Source organism: Mesocricetus auratus, unplaced genomic scaffold (genome assembly GCF_017639785.1).
Source record: "Mesocricetus auratus isolate SY011 unplaced genomic scaffold, BCM_Maur_2.0 Super-Scaffold_100015, whole genome shotgun sequence".
Classification (NCBI taxonomy): Eukaryota; Metazoa; Chordata; class Mammalia; order Rodentia; family Cricetidae; genus Mesocricetus; species Mesocricetus auratus.
This window is the reverse complement of record NW_024429198.1, coordinates 31,492,939-31,505,693: the sequence shown is the minus strand read 5'-3', so window position 1 is coordinate 31,505,693 and position 12,755 is coordinate 31,492,939. Positions and strand designations below refer to the sequence as shown.

Below are 12,755 nucleotides of genomic sequence, written 5' to 3'. Positions count from 1 at the left end.
GCTTCTGTGAGATAGGTCAAGGCTCAGCTACTGCCTTGTTCCAACCTAGAACCTTCATCTTGTAGGTTCACAGAAGACATACAGCCTTCAAGGCTGACCACACTGTACCTGGGGGGCTACAGATCCTCATGCTACAAAATCCATCAACACTGAGCACACAAGCCCAAATTCAACGCAGGGAAGTCCTTCTGCAAAGGGAGCTGAGTGCCAGACTGTACAGACTAGTGCTGAGCAAGCCTGTTTTGCCTTCAAGAGCTAGAGTCTTGATCACAGAGTAGGCCCATGCCTCCTAGGACAGCACACAGACTATGAGGTCTCACCCATGAGGGACCTAGACCCTCAGCCCAGATAGCAGCTTGAGAGCCCAGATATCCAGCGAGCAGGGCAGAGGACCGTCAGAGAAAGTACAAATGGGCTCACAGGCAAAGTCCTGCGCAAGCAAGACTTTCACAGATGAACTCACCAGGAAGATCTCGATGGTACCCAGGATGTACATGGCACCTGCAAACGTTGTGCCCAGGTAGAAGCAGAGGCCAACAGCCCCTCCAAACTCAGGCCCCAGCGAACGGGAGATCATGTAGTATGAGCCTCCCGCTGTAAAGACAGCCCAAGGAAAACATGGGTCAGGAAGTGCCATTCACTGTGAACACTGAGCATTCATGCAAAAAGATGTGTCCCCATGAAAGGACAAACAGCTGTAGTCTTCCCTCAAAACAGAGCCACTAGGAAGCCTTGGGCAATGAATTCGTGTCTACCCTGCCCAGGCGCACAGAGTAGCTAAAGTGTGTTGGAACTACCTGGTACAGGAAGGTACAGTACCTCACCTGTCTTCAGAAAAACCTCCTGTGACTTCAGATGGTTACAGGAGGGACACTGACACAGGCCTGCCAACTCTTTTATGTAGAGGACAAAGCAGTAGGGCTTGGTGGAGTGTCACCACAAGCTATAAAAGCACATAGCTTCAGAAGGACCTGCCCTCCACTCAGGTTTGTGTCCATCTCTAGGATGTGGTTACTGTCCTCATAACAGGACAGGCAGGCAGTGAGGGTGTGTCTACACCAAGGCCTCTGGGGAGAGGGCTACTCTCTTTTCTCTGTGGGCAGCACAATGCCCAGTGCCATCCTGATGCAAACAGCTAATGTCACTGTCACCATAAGCCTGGGGCAGGGAATGGCAACCACACAGACTTAGCTCTTGTCCTGTATGGTGAAGAGCCACAGTCACTGACACCCTTACCTGGGACCACACCGTTGGTAGCAATGGCACTCATAGAGATGGCAGTCAGCATTGTCTGCAAGAAAAACAGCTCTTTCAGGAAACGTGTTCCCTAAGATTCTCCAGCATGCTGAGCCTAGGCTGCAGGCTTCTGACCTGAAAGGAGGCACTCAATGACCAGGAAAGACAGGCCTCCTGGCTTTTAGTCCTTTCCTATTCAACCCACAAATCCATTCCCAAAAGTCACAGAAAACATAGGCTTCAGACCCTGCCCGGCCCAGCCCTGAAAGCTGAACATCATTCTAGGTGCCTGGCCCCTAAGGAGTCCCAATTATGTCTCTAATAACCCATGAGGCACCAGGGGAGCCTCTGGCTCGAAGTTTACTTGTGGGTATCAGCAGTGTCAATAACCATAAGGAAGTGGGTAGCCTGAAGTGGCCACACAGAGGACCAGAGGACAGTCCTGGAGTGGCCACACAGAGGACCAGAGGACAGTCCTGGAGTGGCCACACAGAGGACCAGAGGACAGTCCTGGGGTGGCCACACAGAGGACCAGAGGACAGTCCTGGGGTGGCCACACAGAGGACCAGAGGACAGTCCTGGGGTGGCCACACAGAGGACCAGAGGACAGTCCTGGGGTGGCCACACAGAGGACCAGAGGACAGTCCTGGGGTGGCCACACAGAGGACCAGAGGACAGTCCTGGAGTGGCCACACAGAGGACCAGAGGACAGTCCTGGGGTGGCCACACAGAGGACCAGAGGACAGTCCTGGGGTGGCCACACAGAGGACCAGAGGACAGTCCTGGGGTGGCCACACAGAGGACCAGAGGACAGTCCTGGGGTGGCCACACAGAGGACCAGAGGACAGTCCTGGGGTGGCCACACAGAGGACCAGAGGACAGTCCTGGGGTGGCCACACAGAGGACCAGAGGACAGTCCTGGGGTGGCCACACAGAGGACCAGAGGACAGTCCTGGGGTGGCCACACAGAGGACCAGAGGACAGTCCTGGGGTGGCCACACAGAGGACCAGAGGACAGTCCTGGAGTGGCCACACGGAATGACCAGTGAGAAAACACAGACAAGTGCCCTAGGGTAGCTACGGTAGGGAAGACGCATGAAGTGATCAGTTGGGAAGCATGGACCAGTGGCCTTGAGTAACAAGACAGACTGAATAGTCAGCAGGTAGTCACAAGGAATGACCAGTCAAAGGACAGTGGGTGCCCTAGCATAGACATACAGGTATGAGCTATCAGGAAACAAGTGGTCAGGTGGCCTGGGCCAGGAGTTAAAGGGACTCCCATTCAATCACATTATTTGAATTCCCTCCCGAAAGAACCCTGGTCCTTTCAGTGACACTTGGGTTAACTAGAACAAACTTATACTTCTCATCAGAGAAAGGTGGCGGAGAGAAAGCACGGCTGGTAGACAGACCGTAAGCAATGATAAAAGGTAAACCAGGCATGCATGACAAAAAATGTCATTATAAATAAGGAGACATGCTGGAGGCAGGGATGAGTCGGTTCTGAGTTGATTCTCTGCCTCAGACCTGGAGTTGAACAAGCTACAGACCTGTGTCCCTGAAAATGCCTACTTCCAGGGTAGTCCTTGCCCCTGTGAGAGGCTCCTGCCCCCGACTTCAGCCCTTGGTGTCCCCAGATGTACAAATGCCACTCTATAGATACAGCTAAAGAAAGTTCTCAGACCAGTTGGAAGTCCGGCCTTTGCCAAAGTGGACAGCCAACCCATCTTTCCCAAGTCCTCTGTAGGAGGTAGTTTCTAGAGAGGGGCCTACAGGTCAGGCCTGGATTCCCCAAAAGCAGTCTCTCAGGGCCCCCAGTACCAGCTCCTCAGACGCTGCCCCAGGACTAGCCGAGAACACTCACACAGGTACAGCACATGGACACGATGAGGAAGGACTCCAGAACGCCAGCTGCCCCCACAATCCAGGTCAGGCGCAGGAAAAGGATGACACCCAAGATGTTCTGCAGGCAGGGCAGGTAGACTCCAATGAAGGTGCCCATGCGTGGGGCCTGGAACAGAGGAAGAGGGAGGTTCACAGCCTGCACCCAGTAATCCAGCCTGGAACCCTACCCATGCTTTGGTTTGGAGGTAACAGGAACAGAGGAACCAGGGAGGAACACAGTGGCCATACAGTGAAGCTACAAGGATAGCAAAGGTGCCTGACAAAAACCCCTGTCCCAAATAAGGTGAGGCTCCACAGTTCTAGAACGGACCCCAGTCATCTAGGACACTGAGCTGGAGGGAGGAAAAATCATTCTCGGCAGGGCACGGGGACAAGCCGCCTTTTTGTAGAAAGTAATTTAAGGTGTGTTACATGTGTTTGTGCTCTGGAACATCTGGTTATAACGCGAAGATGTGTTGCATTCTTTTATTTTGCATTTGTTGAACTCTGTGAAGCTGTGTTTCTTTGCCTGTCTAAAACACCTGATTGGTCTACTAAAGACCTGAATGGCCGATAGCAAGGCAGGAGAAAGGACAGGCGGGCAGACAGAGAGGATAAATGGAAGGAGACATCTGAGAAGAGGAAGGAGCAAGAGAGCAAGGAGAGGAGGATGCCAGGGACCAGCCAGCCACAGAGTGAGAGTGAAGTAAGATACACAGAAGTAAGAAAAGGGAAAAGCTCAGAGGCAAATGGTAGGCAGGATAATTTAAGAAAAACTGAGTAGATACAAGCCAAGCTAAGGCCAGGCACTCATAAGAAATAGTAAGACTGTGTGTGACTTATTTGGCAGCTGGGTGGCAGGCCCCTCAAAGAGCCAAAGGAATATAGACTAAGGGAAAAAACAAAACAATAAAGCAACAACAAAACCCAACTAAATCTCTTGGTTCTGCTCTCCTACTGGGGAAAAAGTCAGAGTGGAAAGTTTTGAACAGCAAGATAGGATCCCTGCTGTACCTGTGAGGCAAGCTAGGGGCCTGCACCTTGGTGCCAGGAAGCTCCAGGCATAAGAGAGGAGGCTGGAGAGGGGATAGATACAGGTGAGGCTGCCTGTAAAGGTCAAGAGTCTCGGTGCAATATGACAGGAACAGACTAGAGATGTGGGGACACAACAGCTAAGGAGCCAGACCCCAGCACAAAGGAGGCTCACACAGAATGAGCATGGAGGACTGGCGTGAGCACATCCCAATGGATGATGACCACAAGGATGCTACAAGAGCATGCTCACACAGAAGCCTGATGGGATGTCACACAGCTTGAGACCAGACAGGGAGAGCCCAGCAGCTGAAGAGTGGTACTGACTGGTTGTGCCTAGCCATCGAGCAGACTCCAAGAACAAACTGACCACCTAAACAACCTAAAGGACAGGGTGGCAGCTCAGGCCTGCACAGGGCCCTCCCACCGAGAGCCACCCAGGGCAGGGCAGCCTGAGTTTCACCAACTGGAGGCCAGGGGTCTCACAGGGAGACTGAATGTGTGGAAAGCTCTGGGTTTGAAAGCCTGGAGGCCTGAGCCCAAGGCCAGTGGGCAGCAGGGTTCACACCGAAGGGAGGGATATAGCAAGAAGGAGACCTACGACTTGACCTCATGCCTTCCCTGTCTTTGAGGTCTGGACAACTCATTCTTGGGGCAGAAGTCTTTGTGGATTTGAATTTTGTAAGCTGGCAGATGGAGAAATGCTTTTGGAACTTTTTTACTTTAATATGTGTTGGTACATGCACCTGAGTGCAAGTACCCATGGAGGACAGAAGATGGCATTGGATCCCTTGGAAATGGAGTTATAGATGGTGGTGAGTTGCTCGACACAGTTCTTCTGAAAGAGTAGCAACCACCCTTACCTGCTGAGCCCTCTCTCAAAACCATCTTTCAGGTTTTTCAGTTAAAGAATTTAATTAAATTAAAGAATTAAAGAACACAGCGTGAGGTGGACATCAGAGACAGCCTACAGGAGCATGGCAGAAAACAACCTGCCTAGGCAGGCCATTGCTGGGCACCTGAAGGTACGCAAGCAGCTGCCAGATCACACGGCTTAGCTTCAGATCCCACTGAGATACGGGCTCGCGTGCTAGCTGTCCCCCAGTATCCTAGTACCTGGGGGTCTTTCTAATGGGGATAGCCAACCCTGCACTCTGAGCTTTGTTCAGATGAACTGAGACTGTCTGTAGCCCAGAAGACAGCTCAAAGGAAAGTGATGCCTGTCTCTGGGGACAAGCTTCTGTGACATCAAAGGGGACACCAGGGTCAGGCTCTACTCCTCCTGTCCCATCAACCCAATAGATTCCTAAGTAGGGCAGCTGTTCACTTCCAACCAAGATAAGCACCTCCGCTGTGGGCATAATACTTCAACTGAAATCCTGCCCAGGAGCTGTGTCCCCAAGGGGAACACCAACCTGAGAATTATCTTATGTTGGGTTGGGGTGAAATATACTAAGGTATACTGAACACAAACTCTCCAACCTGAATGCTCTGCATGGACGTGTTCTTTCCACAGTGCCCTGGGGGAGGGGAACAGCCAAACCTGCTGGGCTCCACTCTTGGGTAATAAGAACTAAACTGTGGGACCAACTTGAGCAGTGCCGTTCTAAGATGCCGTCAGACCAGCGTCTATTTCCTGGCACAGGCCAAGTTCTCCTTGGACACAAATTCCAGCAGACAAAGGAGATGGACAGATGGACAGGGAAGGCCTGGGGTTTCTGAGGCCCAAGAGCCTTCTGGGCCATGAGGCCGTGATGGGAACACAAGTAAACCCCCAATAATGCATTTGAGTTGCAAGCCTACCACTGCAGACCCTAAATTCTCCTATGTAGACCCTCATTCAGAACATCTGAGCAGCTATGACTTTACCACTTCAGTGGGGTCAGCTAAGGATGCCAGAGGATCTGGGAAGAGGCAAGAAAAGTCATAGGCCAGAGAATGCTTCTGAGGAAGCCACTGCCCCACTACCAGGAAGACAGCCCATGCCCTTGTTAACCATGAGGTCCCAGTTCTGAAATGCACTGAACGTCGTGAAGACCTACAGTACAGTACTGACTCTGCTGTGCTCACACCAAGAGGGGAAGGCGGCAGCTAATGCCACTCTGTGGCCTGACCTCCCTGGAGCCACAGTCAGACTGGGCTCTGGCCCATGGGAAGCACCTAGGAAGCAGCTGGATGTGACAAACAGGGTGGACACAGATGAAGGAAGAGGTGGAGGGCAGAGGAGCTGGCTGTCACCCGACTTGGCAGGTGTCACATGAATGGACACCTTCACTTGTATTCACCAGCACTGGACTCCTTCCTCCAGAGAAAGCAGGGGCCTTTGGGAGGTAGAACAAAGGGGGAATAAAAATCAAAGTCTTTAGTGAAGGCTTTAAACCAGACACAGTGGCACACACCTGAAATCCCGATACCTAGAAGTTGAGGCAGGAGAAATGCTCCGAGTTCTAAAGCCAACTTTGGGCAACATATTGAGTTCCAGGCCAGCCTGGGTTACAGAGTGAGACTGTCCCCCAAAAAACACACACACCATAACCAAATAACAAATAAAATGACACAAAAAGTCAGTTCTCTGCCAGACCTCAGGCAGTGCTTAGTGGAGCTATGTGGCCCCATAGACACCTCAGAGCGGGCAGGGCAACCTGCACAGGATCTCTAGGACCTTGTTTTTCCCTCATCCAAATTTGAGGGTCACCCAGAAGCACAGGACATTGGAGGAGTCCATTGAGACACAGTATCAGAAAAATGAAGAATGGCCAAATCTCATGAAGAAAATGGGTAGGTTTGATATGAAAGACTGGTAAGGGTGTTCTCTGACTAGAAAATTCCAAGACTGCTGTCCAGAGAGGGCAGCGTGGGTACCTTGATCTCCCGCCTCCGGCTGTCCTCATCTTCCTCATGCTCCACCACACCCTGGCTCAGGTTGGTATAGTTGGCCAACTTGTTCAACAGTGAGGACACCATGGGATTGCTGTCCATCTCCTCCTGTGGGTACAAAGCATCAGACAGGTAGGAACCAGGCTCACCAAAATCCCAGGGAAGCAGGTTACTGGCCCAGAGCTATGTGGAGCCTAAGAGCCACAGCCAAGATGCATGGAAGCCCCCAGATCTGTGTGCCCCAAGGCACCTGCCCTGGTATCAGGTGTGGTATCAGAGGTCAGGGGTTCTGAGAGACTCCCCAAAGCTTCAGAAACCACAGGGAACGCACCTGCTGCCCAAGTAGATCTCAGGCAGACACATCCTGCTCCTTCATCAGGGCCCAGGCTACCCTTGTGTAGGATGCAGAAGACGATTACTCCTTTACTTTTCCACATGGGAACTAAAATAAAATTACCTCAAAAAGTGCCATGTTCTTCCCCTCGAAGTAGCTCTCTCTTTCCACCTCCACATTATTGATGAACGGGCTGTTCTCCCTGGGGTTTCCATCTCCTGTGGAAGATAGACAGGTCAGTTTCGGGAAGAAGTGGCAGATGGCGAGCATGCTTCTCTGGGAGGCAGGCATCAGGCACCGTGTTCCCACAGTCATCAGTCCCCCTGCATCCCTGGCTACAAACACCGTTTATCCAAGCTTTCCCTCTGTCCACATGTCCACGTCCTGCAAGTGTCTGTCTGTCCCCATACAGGTAAGTTAGTGTAAAATCAAGCATCAGTCCATTTGTCCACACCGCCTACTGAGGGCTCAAAGTCTACCGTCATTAGTAGGGCTTTGTTGAGGAAAACCTGCTGGCCCTCCCTGTGCACACCACCATTTCGGAAGGACTTTCTGGCATGGGACCTGAAAGGCCAGGGCTGAACACTGGCTTCCAGGTTCAATGGTTCCCCCTATGTGTCTCTATGTGGGAAACAGGAGAGGTAACTACAGAGGACAGGATTCCTGGCCATAGGACAGCTGAGATTCTCAGCCCAAGAGGTAGGCATGGCCAGAGTCAGCATTCACAGCCCACCCATGAATGAGCCTTCCTGTGTCCTCACAGGTGGCAGGATGACAACCCCTGGGCACATCTTTGCTTCCAGCCTCTGACCCTAGAGATGCCTACCCCATCCACTCCCAGGACCACCTTCACAGCACATATGACTCTGGGAAGGACACCTGTCCTGAATCACAGCCCCCAGTCCCAACGCTTCAGCACAGCCAGTCTCCGGCCGTGCAAACCCTGAGTCAGGAGTGGTCAAGGCAGTAAGCATAGGGCTCTGTTTTCTCATTTCTTCCCTGTCAGGGTCCTGGCACACAGGGCACGCCGCATGCTGCCAGGTTCCTAGACTGGTCCTCTCTGTCTGTTTCCACAGGAGATGGGACTGAGGTATGTATTGGCATATGGCCTTGTTGACAACTCCAGGAGCTCAGAACAAAGCTGATCAGTCCAGGTACCCACTGTGTAGTCACTTACAAACCTAGGCCAAGCTGGACCACACAGGGAGGTTACCACAGGAAGCAGGTGGCTCACAAAGAGATCCTCATGGGAAGAGGGTCCCACTGAGGAGGGCTTCATGGAAAAAGATGGGCAGCACTTCTCTGGCGCCCCAGTACCTTATCATGGTCCAGGTGTCCATGACTCACCTCTGGCTTCAAACATCTTATGGGAATGATACAGGGAAGTCAGAGAGCCGCCACAAGTAGCCTCAGGGATCTAGTGGAGTAGGAAGGGTGGGGGCAGGGTGGTATGGGGACAGAAAAAAAAGCAAGAAAGCAATAGCCTCAGCAAACGGAGAGATGGGACAGGGTGACGCCAACAGGTTAGGCCCCAGTGCGGCCTACACTAGTACCCTACAAGGGAGTTTGCAGCTTGATAGTGAGCCCTTGGAGGCCCTTCTGCAACTATTCTCATTAGGCAGGATCCTCAGTTCTGTTTCCTCTACATGTCTAGAGTCAATTCAAAGCCCTTGACAGGGAGAGCCAGCAACCAGTTTAATCTTATGGCCCCTGGGATTAGAAGAGAACATGCCTCGGGGGCTTTGCTTCCTGAACACAGAGTACCAAGGTCTTGGACACACAGCCTGGATATCTCATGTTCCAGATGCCCAAGGATGTAGACATTTGCTCAGTCACAGAGGACGACAGGTGGGCATCCACTGAGGGATAAGCAGGGACCCCAAGGTACTGCAGCCAGAAATCTTCAGAAAGGGGCATCTTTGAAGGAACCCGAGGGCAATCACTGGTGGGCCATCTCTCCTCTTGGAGCCCAGGTCACCTCTTGGCAGTAAGACTAAGGCTCAGAACCTCAGATGACAGAAAGAGTTCCATGGGGACCAAGAACAAGACCTGATGTTATAGGTTTGAGCTCCCTGTGCTGGTGTCTGAAACCAAGGTCTTGATCCCTAAGCATATCCTGGGCTAGCAGCATAGCGTGGAGATGACTGGAGCAGGACAATGATTTTTTTATTTGTACTTTTCCAAGGAAGCTACTTGGAAGGAAGAACCAGGTAAAAGAACTCTGAACAACCTCCAGTTGAGGAACAGCAAGTTACATTACAATCCCCTTTCAGGTTCCACAAACTATGTGTGTGATACTTCTGGAGACAATGATCTTAAAAGCCAAGAACTTCATGGACAGATTGGCCCCATTAAAGACTAAAGTGCTCTTTCAGAGAGGGCACACACATACACCAAGGTTTGTTTTCTTTTGTTTTGACAGGAGCTTTGAATTTCAAATTCCTCAAATCCCAAAGGATTATACTGGTCTTCCGGACACGCCCACACACACCTCCTACCCTATTAGCTGGTTCAGACCATGGCTTACCACCAATCTGGGTGGCACCTGAACAGAAGAGACTGACGCAATTCCCTGAAGCTCACTAGGCCCTTTCTGTCTCGGGATACACCTGACCCAGGTCTTAGTCACAAACTCCAATAATCAAGGTCATCAGGGGCCGGGGAACAAAGGAAACAAAGGGCTCTGCCCTGAATTTAACTAGGCCCCCAAAAATGTGGCATCTGATTACATACACAAAACCAAAGCAGGGGGAGAAACTTTTGTTAGGGCCCACAGCCCAGAAGTGCTTTGTTCTAACCAGAGATTCCCCTCGCCAGTACTCACCAGATGCTACAAGCTCCTCTGGTGTCCCCACTTTTCCTAATTCACAGCCCTTAGCCTCCCCCCGAGATCAGCAAGAACTGCAGTAAGGTAGGAACAGAACTATGACGACAGTCTTCTGCCGAAAACTCATGGGGCAGCACAGATGGCTGAGAACACAGTCACACTGTGCCTCTCTGCAGTGCCTCATAGGACAGGAGCTCTGGGGACACAGAGGGATATAAATAGCAAGGCGGGGTCCCACCCAGAGACCAGTCCTACATACCTGTGCCTTTCTGTATACGCCAGTCTCCCTAGTGGGGACCTCACACCCTTCACATCAGGACCTCAGAGCAAGTAGGAGGGGACAGGATTTGCATGCCACACCATGGTCTGAAACTGCAAACATGGCTGGCTGGGCCTTCGCTGGATGACTAGGAAACTGGGGGCAGAGTGAGGTCGCAGATCCACCTATGCACACATGCTCACCCTTGCATAACCATGCAGAGCCCTTCACACAAGTGAAGGTGTATAAGCCAAGGCACAACCTCCCTGGGTACCCATCAGCCCATCCCTGCCACCACACAGAGACACCACGCCAGCATCATGAAAATCGGCCCCTTCCACCTGAAGGCCAGAGCCTGCACTCTCAGCTATCCCCAGTGTGGGGTCTCCTCGTCTCCCCGGCTTCAAATCTTTGATGTGGCAGACACAAGGCAGACACAGGACAGATGAGGTGGCACCAAAGGCCATGGGCGAGGTGGATCACAGCAAGGCAGAAACTCATCAGGCATGAGACCCTGGCCAGGAGAGAGCACAACAGTGTAGCGGAGATCTTCAGATCAAAGCCACACCCCACGGTGTCCGACTGAGACACTTCTCTGTACAGGCTGTCATCAGAAAGATGGCACAACGCCAGGCCATATGCCCTAGGAACAGAACTGGAAATGCAAGGTAGGTACTGAACTCACTGAGATGGTAAGCAGCCTGATGGAGTTCATAATACTGGACCCGTAGCAAGGGACGCTGGGAAGCCCAGGAGAACCAGGGCTCCTGCAGGACTGCTCTGCACCATAGCACAGGACTGCACAATGGAGGGAACTCCCCCGAGGTCACTGTTCCCACAAGGCCCCTTCCCATAGAAGCACATAACACTGGCCAAGGTACCATCCACGGGGTCTCTGACCGCAGCTCCTGTGATGTCTACATCAGAGACAGCATATTTCAGTCAATGAACATCCCTCTTTCCAATTGGTCAAGGGTCCGTTCAAAGGGAAGCGATAGTGCTATTTAGGCTGGGTATCTTCTGCCATCTAGCAGCTACGACCACCCAAGTAAGAATATGACATTCACACCGAAGGAAGCCCAAAGCCACTTAGTCACACTGAGTTGCTGGCTGCCACAGATGGGACACTGGGTAAGCTCTAAGGATGGCCAGGTGCTGGGGTGGGGGACACTGCATGCCCGTCTTTCCTCCCTGTCCCCTGACCACCACGTAGTTGTCAGAGCAGTCAAACAGAGAGAGGCATACGAGTGAAACACAAAGATACTCTGAAATGAGGCCACCCTCAAGGGAGGGAACTGGCAGCATCCACCTGGATAGCAGGCAGCCTAGCTGCAAATATGGCCCTGCTGTCCCAGGCTGACCTGTCCTCTCGCCTCTTCCCACAGACTACAAGGGCTCCAGCTATGAGGCCAAGAGATGGTTCCACACGCTATACGTACTCTGTCAAGCCCTGCCCTCCTTCTGGAAAGTTCTGTAATCCCTCACTGAGCTCTGCTACACTTCTGGATGAGGATATCTGCTCTCTGCATACACAGTAGGCATAAACAAACACAAATGCCCCAAAGGAAACAGGTATAACCTACCTTTGAACCCACAGAAAGATTCCATTAACCACCCTGAAACACTATCCTCACCTTTAAGCTCCTTCTTCACAGAGTATAGGTACACCATTCTAGAACAGCACCCCATGTCTTCTGGATAAATATGACATAAACTCAGCACATACCCAACTGTGGACAGTGGAGACCACCTTCTCCCCACGGTGGGGGCGGGGGCAGATGAGCCCTGAGGCGTGACACAAGCGAAGCATGAGCAGAAACTCGGGGCTTTTCAGAGTGTGTGTACATGTTACCCACATGCACACACGTGTGCAGTTCCTAGCTCTGTCGGCTAACAGGCCAAGAAGCAGGGCACTCTAGCTCATTTTCCACTTGGACCATCTCAGGAGAGCTATCAACTACAGGGCTAAGGCAGGAGGACGGATGTGAGACTAAAAGGGGCACCATCTGGATAGTCTCCTGTGACCACTTCTAGGTCATCTAAGCGTCAACCGACTAGAGCACAGACACACACAGGCATCTGAGGGCCACATAAGCCATGGAGGCCTGCTGCAACACCTTGGTGTACAGACCAGAAGAGGAAACTGCCTTTGGAGCCTGTGGCTGGAGGCAATTGGGGGGCGGGGGTACAGCCTAGTGGGGCAGGCCCAGCTGAGTCATCAGGGGTCACAGCCGTCACATCATAGTAAAGGACAGATGGACAATAAGCACTCCTGATCCTACACATCAGTGGGACAGTCCCGCCAT

The 12,755-nt window shown here is 52.1% G+C and overlaps 1 protein-coding gene across 5 annotated transcripts in view; it reads right to left on the bottom strand.

Annotated features, from left to right (window-relative positions):
* Slc12a7 (solute carrier family 12 member 7) overlaps positions 1 to 12,755 on the bottom strand; it is an 83,231-nt gene that overhangs the window by 24,813 nt on the left and 45,663 nt on the right. For all 5 annotated transcript variants that reach the window (XM_021235468.2, XM_013124622.3, XM_021235476.2 and 2 more), the window contains exons 2-6: positions 7,487 to 7,581; positions 7,015 to 7,137; positions 3,101 to 3,247; positions 1,237 to 1,291; positions 464 to 594 (exon numbers count right to left, since the gene is read on the bottom strand). In XM_021235468.2, the coding sequence (XP_021091127.1) occupies positions 464 to 594; positions 1,237 to 1,291; positions 3,101 to 3,247; positions 7,015 to 7,137; positions 7,487 to 7,581 (551 nt within the window). The remainder of the gene's footprint in view (positions 1 to 463; positions 595 to 1,236; positions 1,292 to 3,100; positions 3,248 to 7,014; positions 7,138 to 7,486; positions 7,582 to 12,755) is intronic.